The sequence below is a fragment of the Arabidopsis thaliana genome, chromosome 4, assembly GCF_000001735.4.
Source record: "Arabidopsis thaliana chromosome 4, partial sequence".
NCBI lineage: Eukaryota > Viridiplantae > Streptophyta > Magnoliopsida > Brassicales > Brassicaceae > Arabidopsis > Arabidopsis thaliana.
The window spans coordinates 7,256,409-7,282,279 of record NC_003075.7 but is presented as its reverse complement, the minus strand read 5'-3'; the positions used below and the strand labels follow the sequence as shown (position 1 = coordinate 7,282,279).

The 25,871-nt window shown below is 36.6% G+C and overlaps 7 protein-coding genes, 3 long non-coding RNA genes, 1 other non-coding gene and 4 pseudogenes across 15 annotated transcripts; 7 read left to right on the top strand and 8 right to left on the bottom strand.

Annotated features, from left to right (window-relative positions):
• Nucleotides 1-360: 360 nt before the first annotated feature.
• Nucleotides 361-972, top strand: AT4G12210 (RING/U-box superfamily protein; the record flags this gene model as incomplete). Its single annotated transcript, NM_117291.1, has 1 exon — nt 361-972. One exon carries the CDS (start codon nt 361-363, stop codon nt 970-972), a length of 612 nt encoding a protein of 203 aa, NP_192958.1.
• A 550-nt stretch (nt 973-1,522) lies between these two features.
• On the bottom strand, nt 1,523-2,389 carry AT4G12200 (annotated as a pseudogene; the record flags this gene model as incomplete). Its single annotated transcript has 2 exons — nt 1,523-1,731; nt 1,996-2,389.
• Nucleotides 2,390-3,519: 1,130 nt separating this feature from the next.
• On the top strand, nt 3,520-3,735 carry AT4G12190 (RING/U-box superfamily protein; the record flags this gene model as incomplete). The annotated part of the gene is made up of 1 exon (NM_117289.1): nt 3,520-3,735. One exon carries the CDS (start codon nt 3,520-3,522, stop codon nt 3,733-3,735), a length of 216 nt encoding a protein of 71 aa, NP_192956.1.
• Nucleotides 3,736-4,315: 580 nt separating this feature from the next.
• On the bottom strand, nt 4,316-6,540 carry AT4G12180 (annotated as a pseudogene; the record flags this gene model as incomplete). Its single annotated transcript has 1 exon — nt 4,316-6,540.
• A 616-nt stretch (nt 6,541-7,156) lies between these two features.
• On the bottom strand, nt 7,157-7,537 carry AT4G05975. Its single transcript, NR_141944.1, has one exon. It is a non-coding gene; the product is annotated as an other RNA (long non-coding RNA).
• Nucleotides 7,373-8,423, top strand: AT4G12170 (Thioredoxin superfamily protein). The gene is made up of 2 exons (NM_117287.3): nt 7,373-7,628; nt 7,973-8,423. The coding sequence occupies exons 1-2, from the start codon at nt 7,478-7,480 to the stop codon at nt 8,281-8,283; spliced, it is 462 nt and encodes a 153-aa protein (NP_192954.2). The 5' UTR covers nt 7,373-7,477; the 3' UTR covers nt 8,284-8,423.
• A 1,201-nt stretch (nt 8,424-9,624) lies between these two features.
• Nucleotides 9,625-10,069, bottom strand: AT4G12160 (annotated as a pseudogene). The gene has a single exon.
• Nucleotides 10,070-12,012: 1,943 nt separating this feature from the next.
• AT4G12150 (RING/U-box superfamily protein) lies at nt 12,013-13,443 on the top strand (the record flags this gene model as incomplete). The annotated part of the gene is made up of 3 exons (NM_117285.1): nt 12,013-12,595; nt 12,790-12,852; nt 13,016-13,443. The coding sequence occupies 3 exons, from the start codon at nt 12,013-12,015 to the stop codon at nt 13,441-13,443; spliced, it is 1,074 nt and encodes a 357-aa protein (NP_192952.1).
• Nucleotides 13,444-15,125: 1,682 nt separating this feature from the next.
• On the top strand, nt 15,126-15,734 carry AT4G12140 (RING/U-box superfamily protein; the record flags this gene model as incomplete). The annotated part of the gene is made up of 1 exon (NM_117284.1): nt 15,126-15,734. The coding sequence occupies one exon, from the start codon at nt 15,126-15,128 to the stop codon at nt 15,732-15,734; it is 609 nt and encodes a 202-aa protein (NP_192951.1).
• A 269-nt stretch (nt 15,735-16,003) lies between these two features.
• On the bottom strand, nt 16,004-16,373 carry AT4G12135 (annotated as a pseudogene; the record flags this gene model as incomplete). Its single annotated transcript has 1 exon — nt 16,004-16,373.
• Nucleotides 16,374-16,400: 27 nt separating this feature from the next.
• On the bottom strand, nt 16,401-18,704 carry AT4G12130 (Glycine cleavage T-protein family). The gene is made up of 6 exons (NM_117283.3): nt 18,189-18,704; nt 17,576-17,802; nt 17,401-17,499; nt 17,170-17,328; nt 16,843-17,099; nt 16,401-16,749 (listed from the first exon to the last, which is right to left on the bottom strand). Exons 1-5 carry the CDS (start codon nt 18,638-18,640, stop codon nt 16,855-16,857), a joined length of 1,182 nt encoding a protein of 393 aa, NP_192950.2. The 5' UTR covers nt 18,641-18,704; the 3' UTR covers nt 16,401-16,749; nt 16,843-16,854.
• A 554-nt stretch (nt 18,705-19,258) lies between these two features.
• Nucleotides 19,259-19,918, top strand: AT4G05965. Its single transcript, NR_141942.1, has 2 exons — nt 19,259-19,424; nt 19,743-19,918. It is a non-coding gene; the product is annotated as an other RNA (long non-coding RNA).
• AT4G05970 lies at nt 19,611-19,810 on the bottom strand. The gene has a single exon (NR_141943.1). It is a non-coding gene; the product is annotated as an other RNA (long non-coding RNA).
• A 1,181-nt stretch (nt 19,919-21,099) lies between the features above and the next one.
• Nucleotides 21,100-25,758, top strand: SEC1B (Sec1/munc18-like (SM) proteins superfamily). The gene is made up of 21 exons (NM_117282.3): nt 21,100-21,438; nt 21,710-21,768; nt 21,889-21,970; nt 22,053-22,131; nt 22,214-22,264; nt 22,355-22,451; nt 22,557-22,589; nt 22,861-22,986; nt 23,061-23,252; nt 23,337-23,420; nt 23,516-23,614; nt 23,701-23,777; nt 23,862-23,958; nt 24,043-24,168; nt 24,237-24,332; nt 24,424-24,546; nt 24,645-24,722; nt 24,827-25,005; nt 25,175-25,265; nt 25,356-25,445; nt 25,537-25,758. The coding sequence occupies exons 1-21, from the start codon at nt 21,366-21,368 to the stop codon at nt 25,591-25,593; spliced, it is 1,989 nt and encodes a 662-aa protein (NP_567388.1). The 5' UTR covers nt 21,100-21,365; the 3' UTR covers nt 25,594-25,758.
• Nucleotides 25,759-25,792: 34 nt separating this feature from the next.
• AT4G12115 lies at nt 25,793-25,865 on the bottom strand. The gene has a single exon. It is a non-coding gene; the product is annotated as a tRNA-Lys (tRNA).
• Between the last annotated feature and the right edge of the window lie 6 nt (nt 25,866-25,871).

Genomic DNA, 25,871 nt, shown 5'->3' with positions numbered 1-25,871 from the left:
TTTAGCATTTAATTTTATTCTCAAATTAATTTAAGAACCCACTAAAAACTTACCAATAATTATTGCTAAGTCTTAAACTAATAAGTAATAACCAAAACCCCTTCAAATCAAACTCTACAAATAAAACTGTTAAAAAGGAAAAAAGGAAACTTCTTAAAAAAAAAGGAAATTGTTAGGTGACAGAGAAAAAAAGGAAACTAGAACCTAAAATATCTGAACGTTGAAGACGCGTATATATATCCTCACTACGTAACCCTAAAGCTTCACAAATTCTCTCCTCTCTCAATTTGCTCTCGCTAGTCACTACGATTTGCCAAGTCTTCTTCTTCTACTTCTCTGTTTCTCTTTCCGTTTCAAAACATGAATTCTCGCAAAGTGGAATTTCGCTTCACCAATCTTCAAAGGAAACTCTCTTCTCCATCACATGCAAACTCAGTCATCGTTGAGATCGATACCAAATCTGAAGAGATCTTTGTAAACCAAACAACCGATCACCAAACCCGCCGGTCCACTCCGGCTACTCTATCTTGTCTCGACACTATCAATCTCAGTAGTTCTAGTCACGACCACATCCGATCACTTCTCCGTACCCGATTCGCTAGCCACCATTGGTTGTGTGATGACCTAGCCTCAGAGATCTCAACGGCGGCTATCGACTTAGGTTTTGGACGAAACGGTTTTACCATCACCGTGGTCGTCACAGTTACTTACCGGACTGTCTCGGTAACGTCAAACAACAAGAAATCTTTGAGGATAGTTCTACTAGGAAGGATAAAAGCAGAGGAATTGAAGAGTTTGAAGATGGAAACAGAGTCTTGTTCAATCTGTCTTGAGAATCTAGTCTCCGGTCCAAAACCTAGCGACCTCACACGCATGACTTGTTCTCATGTCTTCCACAATCCCTGTCTCTTGGAGTGGTTCATGCGTAAAAACACTTGTCCCCTGTGTCGGACGGAGCTCTACGATCGATGACTGGAACCAAAGATTGATATTAGGGTTTTATGTATGAAAATTTCATGTAATTTTCGTATTAAGGTTGAAATTATGGTTTCCATTAGAAGTTAGAAAAAGATTGAAATTAGGGTTTTCGATAGAAAAAAATTCTAATTTTGTGTCACACACGCTGAAGAAATTGAATGTAATTTGTTGTTTTTAAGAGTTTTACTCAATTAGAGAAGTTTTTAATCACAACAAAAAACTACAAACTTTGTCGGTTTTAAGTTATTCACTTGCAAGTTGCAACTCTTAAATTCTTAACAAAATAACCAAAACCCTTCATCAAGCTGTTGCTGAAATTAAATCATGATTCATATGTGTCTTCTTCAATGTGATTGTTTCACCTCTCACATGAAGTCCTTCTGCAGTGTGTCTTTATAATATCCTTATGCAATTTCAACTCTTTGGATAATACTTCAGCTACTTCAACATATTTGCTAGTCACCAATCAAAGTTACGAAATATTGACACTTACAGAGATACATACATTGGCACTTCCCACAAAGTATAATTCTTCCTAAAATGCTCAAGCATTATTCCTTCTTGGAACAGATGCTTCTTGTGCTTTATAAGCATGTTCCTTCGGCTTCTCAGAGTTCCTAGATGGACAGTCGTTTTTGTAGTGGCCATCTTCCCCACAAATCCAGCAAGCCCCTTTCTCTCCTTTGGATTTTGACCTATCTCTACTAACAGACCTGCGTCTCACATGAAGTTCCTCTGCAGTTTCTTTATATCCTTTGGAACTCTTTGGATAGTACAGCACAAATCACTTCGTCTAGCGTAAGGTCATCAAATTAATTTGGTAAAGAAATCAGCAAACGTATCGCTTTCGTCTTCAACTAATCTCTCAAACTCATCGATGTTTTCCTCAACAGACTGGCTTTCATATATCCTAAAACTACACAGCTTATATTGTAGGTAAGTCCTGCCAGTCCTACACTCTACACTACCAGCAGATCTAGCTAGTAATGTAGAGTTTGTCGAGAACATATAACATACCAGCAGCTGTCTTCTCCTTCATAAGTTTCTTTCGCAGATTCTGATTTTCTACGCTCTGAACAATCATGCTCATTGCCTTTCTCTTCTTCTCTTCTAGATCTAGACTCAAAGCTACACAATGACTCTTACCTTCATCTGTTCCAACAGATTTGTTCTCATCCTCCTCAATCTTTAAAGCATCAATCACATCAAGAATCTCAAAACGAGCAAGGATCTTCGTCTTCCCCAAAATGTAATCACCTCTCCCATCAAACTTTTCAATCTGTTCTGGCAAAGAAATCATCAAATATATAGCCTGATCTTCATCAAATATCTCTACTTTAGCATTACTTAGTTCATCAATCAACCACTGAAACTCATCAACGTTCTCCATAACAGACTTGCTTTCGCCCATTCTAAAACTATGCAACTTTTCTCTCAAGTAAAACCTCCTAGCTAAAGAAGTAGTCATATAGTATTTGTCTACAACTTGTATCATACCAGTAGCTGTCTAACAGTCATTTCGTCGAACAACTTCTGTGCACAAAAAAAAATACTAAAACAAAAAACGTAAATTGTCTTACAGTGCTCTATCATAAGCTAGAACATACACAGGTCTATTATATGAGAAGAATTACAATGAAATTAAACGAAAAGAGTACTGAAGTTTCCGTAAAAGCCAGAGCCATCACTGCAAACAAACGACGTCTCTCTGTTTTGCATTATCAGTGAAATTACAGTAACGTCACAGAACAAAACAGGAAGAGACAAAACAGTTAACCAAAGGTTAACCGGAATTGAACCAAGCATATTTAAACAAAACCACACCACATAATTAAGAACCAAACTTCTCCTAATTAGCCATAAACAAGATTATGCATCTCATCCCATAATCCATCAGGACTAAAAGCCCAAGTTAAATTGTCGACCCAAATTAAAAGCCCATATATAAAAAAAGGAAATTTCTTCGTGAACACGCTTTATATATCTCTGTCACTACGTAACCCTAACTAAAGCTATTCACAATTCTCTCTTCTCTCTCAATTTTCTCTCAGTTTGCTCTCATTACGATTTTCGACTTCTTCTTTGTGTGAATCTCCTCTGATTTTGTTTTCTTTGGGATTTTCTCTGTTCGTTTCAAAACATGACTTCTCTTGAAATGGAAGTTCACGTCAGTGGAAGGGGACTCTCTCCATCAGAACCAAACTCAAACTTAAACCAGTCATCATAAGCGTCGAAAACATATCTGAAGAGATCATTGAAGACCAAACAACCGGTCGCCAAACCCGCCGGACTCAGGTTTCAGAACCTTTTCTCATCAATATCAATCTCTGTAGTTCTAGTCACGACCACATCCGAACGCTTCTCCACGATCGATTAGTCGGATACCCCTTTTGGAGTTACTTGTGCGATGACTTAGCCACAGAGATCTCAACGGCTGCAATAGACTTAGGTTTTGGGCGCAACGGCTTTACCTTGACCGTGGACGCTACAGTTACTTACCTGACCGTCTCCGTTACGTCAGACAACGAGAGATCATTGAGGATGGTTCTGCTAGGGAGAATAAAAACAGAGGAATTGAAGAGTTTGAAGATGGAAACAGAGCCGTGTTCCATCTGTCTCGAGAGTCTAGTCTCCGGTCCTAAACCTAGGGACATCACACGCATGACTTGTTCTCATGTCTTCCACAATGGCTGTCTTTTAGAGTGGCTCAAGCGTAAGAACACTTGTCCCCTTTGTCGGACTGAGCTCTACGATTGATTGATGACTGCAAAAAAAGATTGAAATTAGGGTTTTATGTAAGGAAATTTCATGTAATTTTGAGTATTAAGGTTTCCAATAGAAGTTAGAAATTCTAATTTTGTGTCACGCACGCTCTTTAACTAGTTCAAGAAATTGAATGTAATTTGTTGTTTTTAAGGGCTTAACACAGTTAGAGAAGAGGATTGAAATTTTTAATACCCTTTCACATCAAGCTGTTGCTGAAATTAAATGATGATTCCTTATGCGTCTTCTTCAATGTGATTTGTTTCACCTCTCACATGAAGTCCTTCTGCAAATTTCAACTCTTTGGATAATACAGCACAAATCACTTCAGCTATTTCAACATATTTGTTTCCATCCTTTTCTTCAATCTTTTAAAGCTTCCATCAAACAAAGAATACCAAGATGAGCACGGACTCTGATCTTCCGTAATCACCTCTTCTATATATGAAGCTTTTGATCTTCTTTTTTGAATGTAATGTTAAATTAGATTCAAAAGAAAGGTGTCATTTGTACACTCAGTGCAACGTGTGTTTGAAAAAGCTAAATACAACTTTGATCAAAGTGAAAAAAAAAGTTAACTTCTTGCTGCAAACCAAACTTGTAATCCCGTCACGTATCTTCTGTCACCGCTTGTGTTGAGTAATGAAATTCGATCTCGTACTTGCTTGTCAATCCATCTGATTAGACGTACCGGTGAGTTTGGTAGTTCACCATGCCGCCGGTTATTACGTTCCCTCCAGATGGTATAAACGGCAGCTTGAAAGACATAGCGAGCTATGAAGCCCGTTGTTCGATCATCCTGCCAATGTCCTGAGGTTGCTGCGATCAAGTCATTCCAGTGTGTAGTATACTTTGCTCCATAGATGTTCCAAGCTAGAGCCTGCCAAATTTCTGAGGCGTAAACACAAGAGAAAAAAAGGTGATTACGGGTTCCAGCATGTGGTTACAAAGAGCGCAGCCTGTGGAGAGACCCCTGTTCCAGCTGAGCATCCGATCTCCAGTTGATAAACGATTGTGAGCCGCCATCCAAACGCAGAAGGAGAATTTGGGAGTCCCTCCTGCAAACCAGACACTCTTATGCCATGTGACCTCTGTCGAAATAGAACGTGTGTGGCTCCAAGTATCACGTGCTGAAAACTGTGGCCGGAAAGTATCGTTTTTCCCCTTCCAAAGAAAGACGTCCTCTACTGCCACTCTGTTTTGCTTTGCCAAAAGGAGTTCTTGTTCAATGGTATTAAGCGTTTCTGCTCGGTGATAACGTGATCTCCTGCGATCCCATGCCTCTGCAAGTGTCTTAAACTTGCTTATCCCCATGTCGAATTGACCGCGTTCTCCCAGCACGTCAATCAGCCGGCCCTTGGATGACCAATCATCATACCAAAAAGACGCAGTTTCACCATTTCTAATGTCGACCTTAGAAAAGGCTTTTGCAGTGTCCCGATATTTTAACAGCTTTTTCCACATCCATGAGCCCTGAGATGCTGACCGAAAAGACCAAAAAGTGTTGCGCTTGAGAAGATAAGTCCTAATCCACTGCACCCATAGCGAGTCACCTTGCGAGACGATTCGCCAAATCAGTTTCAGACAACAAACGTCATTAGCCTCTTTGATTGACTGCAGACCCAATCCGCCCTCTCGTTTTGGCCTGCAAACTGTCTCCCATGCGATCTTAGCCTTATTAGTACTCAGTTCTGGTCCTGACCAGAGGAAGGCGGAACATAGCTTATCGATTTCCCTAACACATTCACGGGGAAGCCTAAAAGCAGAGAGCCAAAAATTGCAAATACTCCATAGGACCGAACTGACCAAATTTAGACGACCCGCGTAAGACAAGAAACGGGCTGTCCAAGTTCCTATTCGTCGCTTTATTTGCTCGAGTAGCGGGCTGTAGTCCTGTGAAGTGAATCGCTTGGTGACGAGAGGTAAACAGAGATACCGCACCGGGAGACGTCCTACTGCAAAATGGAATTGGTCTTCAAATTCTTTGCATACAGATTTCGAGATACCTGCAAAGTAAATTGTAGTTTTCGCCATGCTGATCTTAAGACCCGATTGCTTTGCGAAACTATCAAAAACCTCCACAATACCCTCAAGGGAACGAAGCTTCCCGTCGGTGAGCACCATAATGTCATCAGCAAAAGAAAGATGTGTTAGACCAAGATTTTTACATTTTGGATGATAACCGAATTTCCTCAAACCTGCTGCTCTGTCAAGCTTCTTGGATAGAACATCCATTACAATGACAAAGAGATAAGGAGTTAAAGAGCATCCCTGACGCAGCCCCCGCAAACTATTAAAATATCCAGCTAGTTCCCGATTAACCTGAACCGAGAAAGATGCTGTGGTAACGCAAAGCATGATCCAGTGAACAAATTCTTGAGGAAAGTCTAGAGTTAAAAGGACATTCCTGAGGAAGGACCATTGAACAGAATCAAAAGCCTTGGAGATGTCGATTTTTATAGCACAACGTTCTGAAACTGAATCTTTGTGATAGTCCTTGACTAACTCCGTTGCAAGCAGCAGATTTTCAATCAAAAGTCGATCCTTGATGAAAGCGGACTGATTCCCCGCTATGAACTGTGGCAACACCCGTTTTAACCTGTTTGCAATAATTTTTGAAATGACTTTATAGAGGACATTGCAACAGGAGATTGGTCTGTAATCTTTAATCTCCTTGGCTTCCATTTTCTTTGGGATTAGAGCTAGAATTGTTGAATTTACTCCATTGTATATGGAGACTTTGAGGGCGTTACAAGGAAACAAACGGAAACGGAAACAATGAACTTCAATGAGCTTCATTGTCAAACAATGACAAAGAAAAAAAAGGAAAACTTCATTGTTTGATATATCCTCATTACGTAACCCTAAAGCTATTCACAATTCTCTTCTCTCTCAATTTGCTCTCTCTAGTCACTACGATTTGCGAAGTCTTCTTCTTCTCCTCTGTTTGAATCTCTTCTCGGTTTCAAAACATGAATTCTCGTTTCATGAATCATCAAACGAAACTCTCTCCATCACAAGCAAACATCAACCCAATCATCAAATTATCCCTTGCCAATTGGTTTTGAGTTGTAAACCCATATTTTCATACAAGTTATATTACCTATTAAATTTGACTTTAAAGATTTGACTATCATTTTTTTTTTGGAGATAGATGTAAAGTAAACATACAAAAAATAGTGACTTAAAATATATTTTTAACTACATCTAAGAAAAAAAAATAAAGACTAGTGAGACTGTAGTAATGTATTCTTTCTAATAAAGTGAGGCCTATAATCTTCCTTACTCATGCCAGTCTTTCTGTAAATTCTTTTTTAAGAAAATTGCAATCTCTTCCAAACAGATTCAAATTCAGAATTACTTGGTAATGTATTACCATATTTATATATATTTTTTTCTTTTGCGGTAGTCAGCACAAATTTAGTTAGGAGATCGTGATAATGCCTTTAGTGAGCTGTTTCATTGCGTTATTTTACGAAAAAACAATACTAATAATGTATACGGGAAACTCGTGTTTAGTATTTTAAGTGTTGTTGGGGAAGATAAAGACAAAACAAAACCATGACTGAGATGTAGTGATTTGTTTATGCTAATAAAAGAACACATTATTTACCATGTAAAATATATAGTATGATTCTGTGAGAGATGTGGTGGTTAAATCTTAAACGCTTATAAATTTAGAGTAGATGGTTTTGTTTTCATAACATAAAACGGGTTGAGAGATCAGAAAGCATCGATGGAGCAAATTAGGGGTTTGTATCACTTGGTAGTGACGGTGACGTGCTTGGTGTGTTTAGGATTTAATGTTAGCATGTGTTCAGGATCGGATTCGGATCCCTTCATCAAGGCTTACGTGTCTTCATCACTACCGTCTCACGATGGCTTGGGTAACTTAACTAGATTTGTTTTAAAGTTAATTATAAAAAGTTAAAAAAACTCCAATTTGTGTAGAAGGTATTTTGAAAACATGAATTGTTTTAATATCATATCTATACTTTCGAAATATTGTAATGAAGATAATTTTCACTTAGATTTTTAGGTTATCTTACAGTTTTTGACTTTTGTTCACAGGAATAGCGACATAATTTTTCATTTTCTATGTAGAAAATTGTTACTATTCCCACAACATCTTTACCAAAAAAACACATGTTGTAATAAATTTATCTGTATTTCGCTTGAGTAATATTTCTATATAACGTTTTAAATCTCTATATTCAATTGATGTATGTAGTACAAAGTCTATCTGCATCGGAATGGAATTCACTTGTGATCCAATCTAAAGTCCCGGTAATAGTTGTATTCATAGCCAAGGACTGTGCCGAATGTGGTAGTTTGATGCCCGAGCTCGAATTCCTAGACTCAGAATACGAATATATGTTAAAATTCTACACAGTCGACACTGACGAGGAGTTGGAGCTAGCAAAGGATTACCGCATAGAATATCATCCGATCACTATTGTCTTTAAAGGCGGAGAAGAAAAGGAAAGAGTCCTCGGATATTACCCACAGATGTTAGGTCAGCTCGCCAATAAGTACCTGTGATTTTCCTTGGCTCGTCCGATTATTTATGTTTGCTGTTTCCTTTGTCAAACGTTTGCTACTACAGCGTCGTCATTTGTCTCTTTCAATTATGAATAAGACTTGGTATGGTATAATGTAAGACTTGTTTGGCTAATTGGTTAATGAAATATTTCTTGCTGATGATTATAAAATATAAAAGATATATATATTTTTCTTGCAATTTCTCTTCAATTAACTGTTCTTATTTGTGTCTCTTTAGTGTTTTTAAGTTTTAATACATATTTTTATCTTTCTTACATATTAATTTTTTTTTCATTCTTATACATCTTGAGAAACAAAAATATTTATATTTCATACCTTTTGTATAAAATAATAAAAATAGAAAATAGTTATGGGGTTTCTATTTATATTCTATTCATATCTCATACAAAGATTTAAATCTTTCTAAATTTCTATTTTTATGTAAAAACATCTACAAGTTTTGGGGTTTGTGACAATAATATATACATGATGTTTTTTCAATTATGTTTTGTTAATATTTAAAACCCAATCAAAGATATGACGGGTGCATGGCGATTTGGTTTGCATCACAATAAGAACGAGCTCGGCTCTTTGGTTTTTGTTTTCATAAGCATCGTATTACAACCATTTCAGTGCAAAACACTGCACTGGATGTAAACAGTTGTTTCGAATAAATTTTACATTTTATTCAAAAGGAAAAAGGTAAAAAGATAAAACAGCCTATCTCTCTATAGCAATCTCTCGCTCTACCAACAATCGAAGCGCTCGAAAACGGCTTCGTTCAACTAAGAAGCGGAGCCTCTTTTTTATAGTAAAACATAGTACGTAACCTACGTGATTACCCAAAACCCTAACGACTTCACACGTGTCAACGAGCGTGTGGCCAATTAGGATACATCTTGAGAGACTCTATCTCCTTCAGCATCTTCCACTTCATTCCTTAAGGAATTAACCCTCTGGCTCTTTTTTAGTGTATTTGATACAGTTGAGCATAAAACACTTCTCCTCTTTTTGTTATTCTTCCCTATTGCTTTTTCCTCTTGACGCTTCTTCAAGTTGGATCATATTCTTACAATATCCACCTTGAGCCAAGCTTGAAATCTTCTACTGACTTGCCTCGTAGAACCTTTGACATCCGGATCTAGACTTGAAGTTTTGATCTTTTATACACCTGCATAATGTAGAACTTACACAGAAGCACACACCTCAGTAGATTAATTAATCACCATAATCCACTACACCATCAATGACCAGACACAATAGTTGATGTGTCATTAACGTGACAATCACGTTACTTCTGCACCACCAATAATCCATTGTCTCCTATAGATTCCTTGTTTCTTATCCCTTTGTCTTCATGTTTCCCGTGCTAGCTTCCAAGAGTGTTCTCATGCGCCTTGAGTCCAAAATTCGAATAGAGAAAATTTTAATTTTACAAGCACAAATGAATCGAAGAGCATGAATACCTGATATGCCTGTGCGTGATGAGGACACGAGAGTGATGGATATAGACTTAGCCATACCAGACTTGAACACAATAGTCTGAAGACGACGCTCCAGAAAGTTCTCAACAGTCAAAGCCAAGACGTAATCGAGCTTGTTCTGACTCACATCAAGCAAGAGCTGGTCAAGTTGTTGTCAGCACAATCTTCGAAGATTTTGAAGAAAGAAGATGATAAACAATAAGAGTAATGAAGCGGTAAATAAATGTCTCCTTATAACTTACCTTTTCAGAATCATGAGTCCTATCTTCTTCTTTTTTGTGTTCAACGAGTCGTCGAGTCATGTCTTATAATAGGTAGGTTTAGGTTGAAGGTTTAATGACAATTGTCTCCCCTTAGTCTAAGATCATTAAGAAAAATTAAACATGCTTTTTGCTTATACATATTTAGCAGAAAACATCTACAAGATTTATCTACATATACACCACCAAACTCAATAACTTCAAATTTGGAATTAGTAAAATTAATATACCGTCAAGATTAGGTAACATGAATGAAGTAGTGAACAAGTGATTAGGCGAATAAAAATGTCTGAAAAAGATAAATGATCATATGGTCCAACATGGGTAGGCCGCTGGACTTGGTTGGAAACAGAAGGTTTGTTGACATGGGAATAAGCAGGCTATTGACAGTTGCAGAGGCTTGGGACTTTAGACGGCAGAGGAGACATAGGACTGTGACATTGAACTTGTTGGAGGAGGCGCTCGAACTAAAACGTCAAACCCACAAAAGAGAGCCGGATGTTGTATTGTGGAGAGGCAAACACGATGTTTACAACCCAAGTTCTCTACTAGAGACACTTGGAACCATATTCGCAAAGAGGGCATCACGGTTACTTGGCATAACGGAGTTTGGTTTACATGCAACCCCAAAATTTTCTTTTTGCGTGTGGTTAGCGGTCAGTAATAGACTCTCTACTGGGGAACGTATGTTGCAGAGGAACAGTGGCGCTCTTGGGACATGTATTCTCTGCAACAACGCTCTAGAATCTAGAGACCATCTTTTCTTTTCTTGTGTCTTTTGCTCTGAAGTATGGGCTGCAGTGGCAAAAAACATCTACAAAGAGAAGTACTCAACGGATTGGCATTCTTTTTAATCTCTTCAGTTTGAGGTCCATGGCGTGATTGTATGGAAAGCTTCATAGCCCGCTACGTGTTTCAGACAGTGATTTATACTATATGGCGAGAAAGGAACTGCAGAAGGCATGGTGAAACTCCAAACCGTCAAACCCGACTAACAGAGTGGATTGACAAGCAAATGAGAAACAGGTTTTCAACCATTCGGCTCACAGGAGATAGACGTTATGATAAGGGATTACAAACTTGGTTCGACTCTCGAAATTAAGTAGCAAATTCTTGTAACTCATTTCAATCTCATGATGCACTAGTTGTACAAACGCTATTTTTCATTGAATATAATTTAACATTATTTTCAAAAAGAAATGATCATATGATATTGCAGAAGGTTTATTACAAGGTCAGTTTACTACCTCATACAATGATATTGTATCTAAGCTGCTGGATTCAAGATTCACCCCCACGGTGAGGTTTATTCTACGGTATGTATTCCAAGTTTGTGTGCACTCCATATGGTCTGAAAGAAATAAGCGTCGACATGGGGAACAAAACTTGTCTCCTACCCTCATGTCTTCTTACATTGAACGTATAGTTCGGAACAGACTTTCTAATCTAAAGGAAACCGCAACCAAATTTGAGGATGGCTTGCGAAGTTGGTTTGGTGCTGGAAGACCCAAGTGATTATTGTATTTGGTATCTTTTATTTAAAAAATTCGGAACTTTTAGTATAAGGTTACATTCATTGTACAAAGGTCTTTTTTTGGTTTAATAAATCTAACATTCATTCAAAAAAAAAAAATGATCATATGAATGAATTCTTTAATTATGATATCTAAATATTCAAACTTTGAGTAATGTCTCTTAATAGTTAATACAAGTAGTTTTGAATAACAAAAGAAATAACAGATATCATCCCAAAAGAAGAATTAAAGAAACGGAAATTTCTTTGTGGCAAAAAAGGAAATTTATTGGTAACAAAGAACAAAAGGAAACTAGAATCTGAAATGTATTGACCGTTGAACACAGCTCATATATATATACTCACTACGTAACCCTAAAGCTATTCACAATTGTCTTCTCTCTCAATTTGCTCTCATTACGATTTGCAAATTCTTATTCTTCTGTTTTGTGTTGAGAAGCCTCTTTCAAACATGAATGATCCCATTCCCAAAGCCGTAGTGAGCGTTCAGGTCCAAGCTGAGAGAGTCTCTCGCTCTCCATCACAAGGAAATACAAACTCGATCTTCCTCATCGTCAATACCATTAAGGATGAGATCCTTATAAACCCTGGCACTGGCCATCGAACCGCAACGTCCACTCCGCTTTCCTATAAATCACTTCCCATCAATTACACTCTCCCTAGTTGTAGTCACCACCACATCCAATCGTTACTCCATGATCGACTCCATAGAGACGACCATTGGTTGTGCGATCACTTAGTCCCAAAGATCTCAAGTGCTATCAGCTCAGGTTTTGTTGACTTGACCGTGAGCGTCGCGGTTACTTACAAGTACGTCCGTGTCGACGAGGCAGCATTAAAGATATCGAGGATGGTTCTACAAGGGTTCATGAGCGTAGAGGAAACAAAGAGTTTGAACGCAGAGTCGTGTTCCATTTGTCTCCAGAGTCTAGTCTCCAGTTCGAAAACAGCACCCACTCGCATGAGTTGTTCCCATGTCTTCCACAATGGTTGTCTCGTGGAGTGGCTAAACCGCAAAAACACTTGCCCGATGTGTAGGACTGTGCTCTATGATCGATGATGATGATTGGAACAGAGGATGCAAATTAGGGTGTCATCTAGCTACTCTATTGCATTTTATGAAATTTAGTTATCAAGGTTTAAAATTCTAAATTCAAGAAGAGGTTTGAAATTTGTAATAGCATCATTAATTGTAATCACATAAACTCTAAACTTTGCTGTTTTTAAGTTCACATGCAACTTATAGACTCATCAATGTTTTCCTCAACAGACTACACAGCTTATATTGTAGGTAAGTCTTGTTAGTCTTACACAGCTTAGATCATGCTCATTGCCTTTCTCTTCTTCTCTTCTAGACCTGTTCCAACATATTTGATCCCATCCTCCTCCTCAATCGTTAAAGCTTCCATCAAATCAAGAATCATACCTGTTCTATGAAACTTTTGTGTGCTTAGAACATTGCAAAAGACATGACTTCTCCTCAAGTGGAAGTACACATGTCCGTTCACGTTATATCAATATTTGTCGTTCTACTCACGGCCACATCCGAAAGCTTCTCCACAATCAATTCCTATCCACAATCAGCAACCCTTGGCGTTCCTTGTGCGATTTCTTATCCCCAAAGATCTCAACGGAGTTTATCAACTTAGGTTTTGGACGCAACGGCTTTACCTTGACCATGGACGCTAAAGTTACTTACCGGACCGTCTCCGTTACGTCAAACGACGAGAAATCATTGAGGACAATTCTAGTCGGGAAAATAAAAGCAGAGGAATTGAAGAGTTTGAAGATCGAAACAGAGCGGTGTTCCATCTGTCTCGAGAGTCTAGTCTCCGGTCCGAAACCTATCGGCTTAACACGAATGCCATGTTTCATCTATTGATTGAACAACGTGGGTCACAAGCTTTAGTTTCTTAAGGATTTTATTTAATGTGGTTTTGTTATCAAGGTTTTCAAGTTCAAGTTTGAAATTCTGAGTTTGTGTGTCACACTCTGTTTTTAGTGTAATAAATTGAATATGTGTGTTTTACGGTTTTGAATCAGTTTGTAATATCAAAATTAGGAAATAGTAAGATTTTGCTATTCTCCAATCAAAGTTAGGAAATATTGACACTGACATATCTACCTGGAATTACCACTGGCTGCAATAATACGTAATATATAAACCCAAAAGACCCAAAAAAAAAGAGAGATACGAAACTTCTTAGGCCATCTTCATTTGAGGTTTCAAATGAGATAAACCCTCTCTCGAAACATGAACACTTGTCATTCTATAATTGTTTTTCTTTGATAAATCAATTATCTCATAGTTTAGTATATTAATTAAAGTAGTGTATATGTTGTTATTATATATAAATCATAAAGAAAAAATGTTATCTATATATCAAGCACCAGTATACAAGTTTAAATTATATATTAATACTAATTTGAATTGATATTACTTAATGTTAATATAAAATATTCAATTATACCTACAATAATATAATAATTAAATGCATACCTAAACATAATGTAATAATTTTAAAAATGCTATTTTAATTTTTTCAAAACAAAAATATCTGTTTTTTAATTATATTTAATGATTTTTGTCAAAAATTTGATAAAACCATTTCTAGTTAACAAAATTATATTACTTTTCTTAAGTTTACTCTATATAGTTTTTGCTTAATTGTGTTATTTAGGAAATTATAACTCTTTGATTGTATTATTTACAATGGATTGTATTGTTAATTGTTGTTATTAAGATTAAGATTACTTATATTGAGTACATTTAACTTATAAATTGATATTTGTTCAAAAAATATTAATGAAAATTTAACATAAATTTTAAACTAAATATTAATATGATCACTATTTTTTTGCTAAAAAAAGAAAAATATTATTAATATATTTATGAGATACCCATTGGGCTTCTCTAATAGAGATTGTATTTGATAATGAGGTTTTCAACTTAAATTAATATTATTTTGGTGAGATAACCAATAGAAATGCTCTTAGTGACAAATAAAAAGGAACTTTTTGGTGACAAATAAAAGAAAAGAAACTATAGAACCTAGAGCATCTCCAGTGGTTAAGATGTTAAAGCATCTTAATCTTGGATCTTAACCTTTTTTTTTACTTAAAATTTTGCTTTTTCAAAGTTAAGATATGTTAGAGAATATCTTAACTTATTATGCTCCAATGGTTAGAAGTAAGAAGTTCTTAAGGGAAAAAATTTAAATTATTTATGCTCCAATGGTTTTTTTTTCCTTCATTTTGTTTATTTGTGTACCCAATAAATACACAACACCTGTTTACTTCTTAAACTTAAGAAAATATCTTAGTTAAGATATAAATCTTAGCTAATCTTAGCTGCTTTTATTAAATTTAATCAATTTATTAGCTAAGATATAACTTAGATATTTCTTAAGATATAAATCTTCGCTAATCTTAGCCTAAGATATAGTTGAACACACAGACGCTTATATATATCTTACTACGTTACCCCTATCTCCTAAATCTTCACAATTCTCTTCTCTCAATTTACGACTTCTTGTGAATCTCTTTGAGAAGCCTCTTCCAAACATGAATGATCCCATTCCCAAACCCATAGTGAGCGTTCAGGTCCAAGCTGTGAAAGTCTCTACAAACTCGATCTTCCTCATCGTCAATACCATTAAGGATGAGATCCTTATAAACCCTGTCACTGGCCATCGAGCCGAAACGTCCACTCCGCTTTCCTATAAATCACTTCCCATCAATTTCAGTCTCCCTAGTTGTAGTCACCACCACATCCAATCGTTACTCCACGATCAACTCCATAGCGACGACAATTGGTTGTGCGATCACTTAGTCCCAAAGATCTCAACGGCTGCAATCAACGCAGGTTTTATGAACAACGGCGTTGAATTGACCGTTGGCGTCACAGTTACTTACCAGTATGTCCATGTCGAGGAGACATCATCAAAGGAATCGAGGATGGTTCGACTAGGGAGCATGAAAGCAGAGGAATTGAAGAGTTTTAACATGGAAACAGATTCGTGTTCCATCTGTCTACAGAGTCTAGTCTCCAGTTCGAAAACAGGACCCACTCGCATGAGTTGTTCCCATGTCTTCCATAGTAGCTGTCTCGTGGAGTGGCTCAAGAGAAAAAACACTTGCCCGATGTGTCGGACTGTGCTCTACGATCGATGATGATGATTGGAACAGAGGATTGAAACTAGGGTGTCATCTAGCTACTCTATTGCATTTAATGAAAAGTTTATGTAATTTAGTTATCAAGGTTTCAAATTCTATATCAATAAGAGGTTTTGTAATAGCATCATTACTTCTAATAACATATCAACAAGAGGTTTTGTAATAGCATCATTACTTCTAATAATATTAACTCTAAACTTTGCTGTTTTTAAGTTCACATGCAACTTGTAGACTCATCAATGTTTTCCTCAACAGACTACACAGACTCATCAATGATCTAACCTCATCAAACTGCTCCGGCAAAGAGATCAACAAAAATATAGCTTGGTCTTCATCAGATATCTCTACTTTAGCATTACGTAATTCATCAATCAACCTCTGAAACTCATCAACGTTCTTCATAACAGACTTGCTTTCGTCCATCCTAAAACTATGCAACTTTCCTCTTAAGTAAAACCTCCTAGCTAAAGAAGTAGTCATATAGTATTTGTCTACAACTTGTATCATACCAGTAGCTGTTTCTTCTTTCATTATCTTTCGCAGGATCTTATCTCCTAAACTGAGAATGATCATGCTCCTTGCCTTTTTGTTCTTCTCTGTTGACAGTAACTACTACTAACTACCACAGGAAGAGCCAAAATAGTAAACCGAATACTTAACCGGAATCGAACCAAGCTTGTTTTAAAACAGAATCATACCACACAATTCAGAACCAAACTTCTCCTCCTTCAGTTTGAAATTTTGATTTATTAACGCTATATAGAACTTTAACATTTACCAAGTTTTAACTACAAAAACCACAAAACTCAATAACTTGAAACTTGATAAGTGGACACAACAAAATTTGTAGCAGTTAGTACAAAGTTATCCGACGGCTATAAACTCGCCGGAAGGTTCCAACATTTATTAGTTAAATAGTGGAATACAATGAAAGCTACGAGCTTGTTGCTTTCCAGTACAGAAACCTCGCCGGAAAGTATCCAACTTTATTTTTTTCAACTGCAAAAATAATCTGACAATAGGAACAAATTTTCATTACTCAGAAGATCATTCAATCCTCAACTCTATCAAGTAAAATCACAAAATTTTGTAATTCTTTTTTTACCTTAGTAAGTTACTACGCTGCAGCAACTCCTGATTGATTCTGTTGGAACCATTCAGCTGGCCACCATGTTGGTTTGATTGCCTCGACTTTCACCTCCTCTGAGTCCTTTACTGCTAATTCAGCTGATGGTTTAAAGGCTTCCTCTACCCTCATTACACCCATTCCCCGGCTACCCAGAGCTGTTGAAACCGTCCCCATTTTCTTGCCCGTTCCTGATTCTACTACTTCAGCTCCAGCCGCAATTTTCTGGTTTAACTCTGCATTGGTGATTCGGTTTAAGACCGGCATGTGAGAAATTCGAGTTCTTTATAAGGAAAATCAGTTTACCTTTTCCATTGCTATCGATAAACCGTAATGGGATTAAGCGTTTGCGGATGACACCTCGGTGATGGGTACGAGCTATAAGCTCTTGACCAACATAGCAGCCTTTGTCAAAGCTTATAGCATTAAGACCAACGAAATTATATTCAAGCGGAATTGCTTCACCTGTACAAACCACAAAAACATATTATAACTACACCTAGAAGAAGAGAGATCAAGAAGTTAAACAGATCATACCTTTAGGAATTTCAGCTGATCCTTCAGCAACTCCATGCTCTAATCTCCATAAAAGATAATTGCTTTCATCTGTTTCTTTATCTGCCTCAACTAAAGGCGCTGCAAAACAAACAAATCTCTAAGCTTTTGCACAAGCTCAAGAACTCAAAAGCTTATATTCGATTAAGAAACTCACGAGTTGCATCAGACGGAAAGATACTTCTGTAACCGAGACACTCCAACCTCGGATCCTTATACCATTGCCATCCATACTTATTACCACTAGCTGTAGACTCACCAGCACGATCAACACCACCACCCCAACCAACAGATGATGATCCAGTAAGATTCCTACCGTAACGCTGCCAACACGAAAACTCCTCTGCAACGTTTTCAATATCCACTTTGGACCTCAAGCGATATCTATCAACATTCATATCACACAAATCAGAACTAAAACTGGTTCCTTCTCCAACAAATCAATAGAGATGACACATCTAAATTCAAATTCTAGGCCTTATCTTATAATCATCATCAAGTAAATTAACCCTAATCTACATTAACATTGCTAAAATTGGGATCCAAAAAGACCTAATGTTGTCGAATATCTGAAAATGTGAGTCGTTTCTTTTCTAAAAATCTGAGCTTTTTACTCATTCCAGTAAAATCAATAGAGATAATATACCAATCAAAACCTAAGCATTATCTTACAATCATCTACAAGTCAAAAAAACCTAATCTACATTGACAATGCCAACAATAAGATCCAAAAGACCTAATTTTTCAAATTTCTTCTTCAAAAAGCTTACTTTTTGAGAGTTTCAAGCAATTCATCGAGGACATCAACATCAACATCTGCAAACAACTCAACAGACCCATCACGACCCGAATCCGACCCGGGTCCTGAACCAGTCCGATCAAGCTTTTCATCGGGTCTCGAAGGGCTATACAAGAAAAAATCGTATAGAAACCTTCCTTGAGGAGTTAACAACGCTGCGTACATAGGCGGATTCGTAACGGAAGCCATGTTCGGCGTAGGAACCGCCGAGTTCTTCTCGCCGGAGGATTCGCCGAATCTCCGTACATCGTTGGTTAACAAACCTTGAAGAAACTTAACCGTATCCGGTCCGCTAAACCGGACAACGGAACGTGATTTAAGGCGAGACGCCATCGGACCGGCATCTTCTAGACCGCTGTGTATCTTCCGGTGATAAATTCCGGTATATTTGGAGATTTCACGACGGAAATTGAATCGAAACATCTCTCTGTGAAGGCTCTGTTAGTATCGTTCTTCTTCGTGGCCACTGTGGTTAAACATTTGCGTTAGAGAAAGAAAAGCTCAGGACAAAGCCACGTGATCGAATACGTGTCAATGGGAACTATCTTTGGTTTGCGACACGTGTAATAAAAGTACGGAAGTTTATGCGGTTGCTTAGCAAGTGTTCGATGAAATTACTGAACCAAACCACAAAAGAGAGATTTTTTCTCAATACAACATGTTTTTTAAGATTCGGTCGTTTCTTCCCGTTTATTACGACGACCAGTCACCAATAATCTAAATTTATAACTAACAGAGCATTTTAGTAAATTTTCCAAAGAAATTTGGTTTACGGACATAAGAAAATAAAGTTGTTGATTACATTCATTAGCTTTAGAATGTTAGGAAATTTTCTTTTTTCGTATCAATGTTTAAGAGAATGATCCTGACCTTGTTCGTCTTCTAGGAAACGAAAGTATAATTTTTTTTTGTAATAAACACTAATATGTTTGTTTTGTTTAATACATGGTTTATTTTTTTGGTATGCATGTGAGAGGTACATTCTTTATTATGATAACATGTACGACGCCATTTCATATGGTAGTGAGAAGAGGAGATTGATCTTATGATTGGCTTGTCCCGGTTGTGTTAGAGATGTTAATGTGAACGATGAGACCGCTCTACACATTGCGGTTATGAATGATAGATATGAAGAACTCGAAGTACTCTGCGTCATGTAGTTGCTGAATCGCTAGAGACACAAGAACTGAACGGACGTGATCAAATGGTAACACCGCCTTGCACATAGAAACATGTCAGAACAAAATCAAGGCAATAAAGCTGTTGCTAGGATCTCCAGAGGTTAACCACCAAAACATCCATGACCAAGATGGTTTATTAATCGCTCTAGATATATATCTTGCAACATCAGCTGGTTGTCATGGTGTTTTGCTTTTTACCAGCTGGAGAATATTATATTATAGAAATGTGGGCGTTTCTATGGATGATGTTGCCTCTCCAGTCTCCATGTCTCTTTCTTATTAGTCTCAATGGCTGTGATATGATATCTCCAGATAAAATGTGGTATTTATTGATCAGTGTAGGGTTGATTATGATCGTTGTTGTTGTTAACATGGTTGTGTTTTTCTTGCGGTGGAAGCTGTCTACGAAGAAAAAACCTGAATTCAGAAGCGACTTCATCTTAATTGAAGGCATTAAGTAGTGTAGAACAAATTAAAGAAGTGTAGTGATGTGAGATATGTGAGTTTGGTAATAATACGACAATAAGTAGTGTTCATTATGTGCTAAATTTTTTTGATGTAATAAATCACTGTAAAATATGAACAAGAAAAAAAGATTACCTAACACTATACCTTTTCTTGTTCCTTATTAGTTTGATCAAAATGTTTTCTTTTTTGCATGAAAAAATATATTCAAACAAAAGCCTTTGTTACATAGAATGCAGATTGATCAAAATGTTAGAAATAAAATTTGAGAAAAAACGGCATGCTTGAACCAGGTTAAACTTAAAAGTTAAAACTCAACAAGATTTATGTCTCATAACGTTTTTCTTTAATGATAATGATAAAATAAAGATTTGGAACTAACTAAGAACAGATGAAAAATGTAAAAGAAAGATGTGAATGTAGAAACTAAAAGTTTGGAAGATAAAAGTAAACATAAAAATGCAAGATCACTTCAACAGAATATAAATAAATAAATATAGCAAGATCAGTTGCAATAATACTATAAGTAAAATTGCAAACAGCCCTCAAATTAACCAAAGTATGGAAAATTATTTATACTTACGAAACTTGACATAAAAACATCAAACAAATATAAAAGCCTCAATATAGCGTAATTATGACAATATATATCGCAATAAAATAATTTAAAATTCGCCATTTGGTTTTACTAAAAACAAACACATATAGTTTTCTCGTTTATCTATCAAAAAAGGTATATAATTCACATTTGTAAACACAAAACTATTGGATTGGTTTTTATTCAGAAACTAGAAAGATATTAAAACAAATTTGAGAAAAATCGGATAAAAGTTAACCTTGTTTGGTAAACTTATTCTAAAATCTGGATTTCAGTTTTGTTTATATTTTATGATTTGTTTTTAGATTATAAGTTAGATTATTAAATATTTGATTTTTATACCTTTTGTTTACGAGTTTGACAAAGATTTAGAGTTTTGGTCTACGAAATCGATTTAGGTTCTAGGCTTCTATTCTAAGCTTGATGTTCCTTGGCTTTAGTTATAAGTTTTAATAACTATTAAAGTAGTGAATCATAGTTTGACTTGGGGGCTATATTTCAAATTTTAATTAGTTGGGTGATTACTGTAAAGTATCTTGATATAGTGGCTTACTTTGCAAAATTAGTTAATATCAAGGTTACGTTTGTCATTTGACTATTATAATATTATATAATTCGTCCCTATATTTTGACTTTAACACACGTCTGAGAAAACAACTCATTCAAAGTTTGAAAACTCATGGGCTCGCTGGAGCCGACCCAGGAACGGCAAAAATCTAGAAGCGCCAAGTTTTCTTCAACTCTTTAACGTCGTTGTTGTCTTCGTCACCAAGTAAACCCTAGATCCACAATTTCAACGGAAATTTCATTCTTCTTCTTCTTCCTCGCGAATCTGTTTTTTTTTTTGATATTCGATTCTACTTTCCCTTTCCATCAAAAAACATTTCGTCGACGATTTCACGCGATGTCCTTCTCCGATTCTGGATCGTCCTCTTATGGCGGAGAGTACAAGAATTTCAGACAAATCACCAGAGAAAGTTAGCTTCTTTTACCCTTTCTCTTACCAATTTTGGATTTTTCGAAATTGGGTTTTTGATTAGATCATTAGACTCTGTTATAGGGTTTGTCTGGAAGCTTCTGGTCTCTAGGTTCTAGGGTTTCGTTGGATTAGTATGAGAAAATCATTGGGTTTATGGAGTTTCGAATTAGGTCATCGTGATCACAATGTTCATTGAAGCAAAAACTTTGCATATCAGGAAAATGAGGGTTTTGCATTTTAGGTAATTACTATGTCCATTTTGGTTTCAGGATTACTTTGTGAAATGCTTAGGCCAGAAAGAAATGGAAGCTCTAAATTAACTTGGAAGGTAATTTTTTTTGATCCAGCTTTCTTATAAATTTACCTTGAAAATCTTGGTTTTACTTTATTGTTTTTGATTCTATGGGTTTGCTCATTGATTCACTGAACATATGAATGTATTATTTAGGTACTTGTAATGGACAAGTTCACTGTGAAGATAATGTCATCTGCTTGCAAAATGTCTGAGATCACACAAGAAGGCATTTCTTGTAAGAACCATCTTGTTCAGAATTCTATCTTCTTCGCATTGTTTTATATGGAAATATTTTGATGTTGTGTTTTATTTTCTAGTGGTTGAGGTTATAACTAAACATAGGCAACCTATGACAGCAATGGAAGTCATATACTTTATTCAACCGACCGAAGAGAAGTAACAATTCTTCTATCTTTGACATCAATTTCTCGCCAATGAAATTTTATGATTTTCTGAAGTTTCCGCTTTTGTTTTGCAGTGTCACTGCGTTTTTATCAGATATGACTGGAAAATCACCACTTTACAAGAAGTATGTGCACAATTCCTTCTTGTTTCAGAAGTTCTTATATTTATGGACTGTCTTTGTGAAATGATAATCCTTTCTTTATTGTGGCTTCAGGGCTTTTGTTTTCTTTAGTTCTCCTGTTTCGAGAAGCTTAGTTAATCTCATTAAGAAGGACATGAGAGCAATGAAACGAATTGGGGGATTGAAAGAGGTTGCTTCTATATGCCACTTTTATATTTTTTCTGACTTTCCTTATCTACATGCAATCTCACAAGATAGTTAAGATAATGTAAAGTTGGATTTCCATATTATGCAGATGAACTTGGAGTATATTAGCATGGACATCCAGGTATCTTATATGATTAAAAGTCCAGATTTAGTTCTGTCTATTCCTTAAGATTTTCATAGTATGAAAAATTGTGATATTTAATAATGAGTTTCATGCTTGACCAATCAAGTTAATGGTGGTTTTTTCTTTAGGCCAACCTCAAATACAGCTTGCATGTATAACAATTTGTATAGCTTGACGTTATCAAAATCACTTCGTCTGTAGGCCAATGCATGGCGTTTTATATTGAAATCTGCTTACTTAAGTGCCCCTATGTATTATGTCTCGGCAGGGCTTTGTTACAAATAATGAAAATGCTTTAGAAGAGCTTTTCTGTGACGACGAAAACCATCAAAGAGCAGATGCTTGCTTAAATGTGGTAGCTAAAAGAATTGCTACAGTTTTGGCCTCACTAAAGGTACGAGGCACAAATTGCTACAGCTTGTTTATTGTTTTGGCATTCCTATGACGGTTAATTTTTCTGATATACAGGAATATCCCTTTGTTCGCTACCGCGGAGCCAAAGCTCTTGATGCCACAACAATGACAACTTACCGAGAGTTGATTCCTACAAAGCTTGCTGCTAGTGTATGGAATTGTCTTGCAAGATACAAACAGACAATCGAAGATTTTCCTCAGACTGAAACATGCGAACTACTTATCTTGGATCGATCCATAGACCAGGTCAGGATTTTCACTCAGACAATCAGTTTTGCTTGATATGTCATAGCCACTTAATAACAGAATATAACATTCTATGCTTCTCAGATCGCACCTCTCATTCATGAGTGGACATATGATGCGATGTGCCACGATTTGCTTAATATGGAAGGAAATAAATACACACACGAGGTGACATTTTGGTTTCGCTTTCAAATCTTGTAAAAGTTAGTTGTAGCTTATCACTACAGCATATGGTAATTTCCCTTTTATTTCTTAGTGTATAGGTTCCGAGTAAAACTGGTGATAAACCTGAGAAGAAAGAGGTTCTTCTAGATGAGGAAGATTCCATTTGGGTGGAGCTTCGTGATGCTCATATTGCAGATGTATGTCGTGCCTCCTCATTTTCAGAATTTTAAGATTTCACATGGTTATGTGGATTTTTTTGGTAGTAATCTGTTTTTCTTTTCAGGCAAGTGAAAGATTGCATGAAAAGATGACAAACTTCGTGTCGAAGAACAAAGCTGCGCAATTGAAACACAGTTCAAAGTAGTTACCAGTTTTGTTTCAGTTTCTTGTTTCAAGTGATCCACTAGAACTTTGGTGATTAATTTATTGACTTCTTGTATGCAGAGACTTTGGTGACCTTTCATCAAAAGACTTGCAGAAGATGGTTCACGCTTTGCCTCAGTACAGTGAGCAAATTGACAAGCTTTCTCTACATGTTGAGGTCAATTCTGCAAGTTGATTAGTGTGATGTGATAATGTAGATCCTTTGTTCTTCATAAAATAAGTATTGTTGATGTCACTGCAGATCGCTAGAACAATAAACAGAACTATCATGGAACAAGGTCTAAGAGATCTCGGGCAGCTCGAGCAGGACCTTGTTTTTGGGGATGCTGGAAGAAAGGACGTTATCAAATTTCTGAGCACCAACCATGTAAGATGCTCTGCTTTTTAGTTTCATACATCAGGAGATTTTATACTGAAAATGAGCAACATGTCCAGATTATAAGCCACGAAAGCAAGCTGAGGTTAATTATGATTGTTGCTGCAATATATCCGAAGAAGTTCGAAGGTGAAAAGGGACGTAAGATGATGGAGGTAAATTAAATTATTCAACTTCAAAAAGGTTTGACTAAGGTGATTAATTATCATTTCTTAAGCTTTTGTACTTCATGATTAAATCTTTCAGCTAGCAAAATTGTCGGGCGATGATGTAGTAGCTGTGAACAATATGAGATTACTTGGACCAGTACATACGGAGTGCAAAAAGAGCACAACAGGATCTTTTCCTCTCAAGTTTGATGTCCTTAAGGTACATATTCTTCCTCAATCTTGTTTTTACTAGAATGACTTAGACCAAGATTTTGCTGACAGTCTAATATCTGGAATCTTTTGATCCATGTGACTCAGACGAAGCGAGCTGCTCGAAGAGACCGAGTTGGTGAAACTCAAACATGGCAACTGTCTCGTTTTTACCCGATTGTTGAGGTCTTTACCTTTTGAAAATTAAAATTTTCTATTACTAGTATGTATGCACTAAAGAACCAGTGACATGTTTGGCTTCTTTGTATTTGTGGGTAATATCTTTTCAGGAACTTGTTGAGAAACTTAGCAAAGGTCATTTGCCAAAACAAGATTACCCTTGTATGAATGAACCAAAGCCAACCTTTTATTCTGGCTCTCTGTCTCCATCAGCGAGTCCGGTATTGCCTCATTCAAGACGAACACCAACATGGGCAAGACGCCATCTTTCTGATGATGGATATTTCAGGTATTTCCGTTTAGTTTCTTTGTTTATCTTTTGTTTGTTGGTAATCTGAGAGCTGGTTTATTCGTGAATCTAATGATAGTTATATATTACACCGAATCTTACAATCCAGTAATTTGGATGACATATGAGGGTGTTAATGAAGATTAATAAATCTCTCGATGTGTTTCAGTGACTCGGTTCTAGGACGAGCATCTAGTGGGTTCAAGAGAAAGGGACAGCGGATTTTCGTGTTCATAGTAGGAGGAGCAACGAGATCAGAGGTACTGAAATGACCTGGTCTGAGAAATAAATTTGTTGTGAACCCTGTGTAATCAATGATTCGGTTACTGATACATTTTGGGTTGTTGCAGTTAAGGGTTTGCCACAAACTTACGGAGAAGCTCGACAGAGAAGTGATCTTAGGCTCCTCCAGCTTCCTTGATCCCCTAACTTTCCTCACTGTATAGCATCTCTTCACTTTGGATTTCTGTACACTCAATATCTCTATTTCTCTCTGTCTAATGACTACGATTGTGTTCTTGTTATGTGCAGAAAATGAAACAACTAAACGAAGAAGAGGAGATCTCACTTGATGATATTGTCATTTGATTAGCAACTTGGTATCGAATTTTGTTTTGGTAATAAAATGATGGGACGGACATATGTTCCCTATGTAAATAAATACAATTTATTTGTTCCTTTGGTTTGACTAACTAACGGGGTTGCTTTATTTAATTGAATACTTCATGCTTCTTACTTCTTACTGACTTACGCGTGTTTTTTTAAAAAAGGGAGACCAAAAAGAAATCGCCCACCGTGGGGCTCGAACCCACGACCACAAGGTTAAGAGCCTTGCGCTCTACCAACTGAGCTAGACGGGCTTGGTG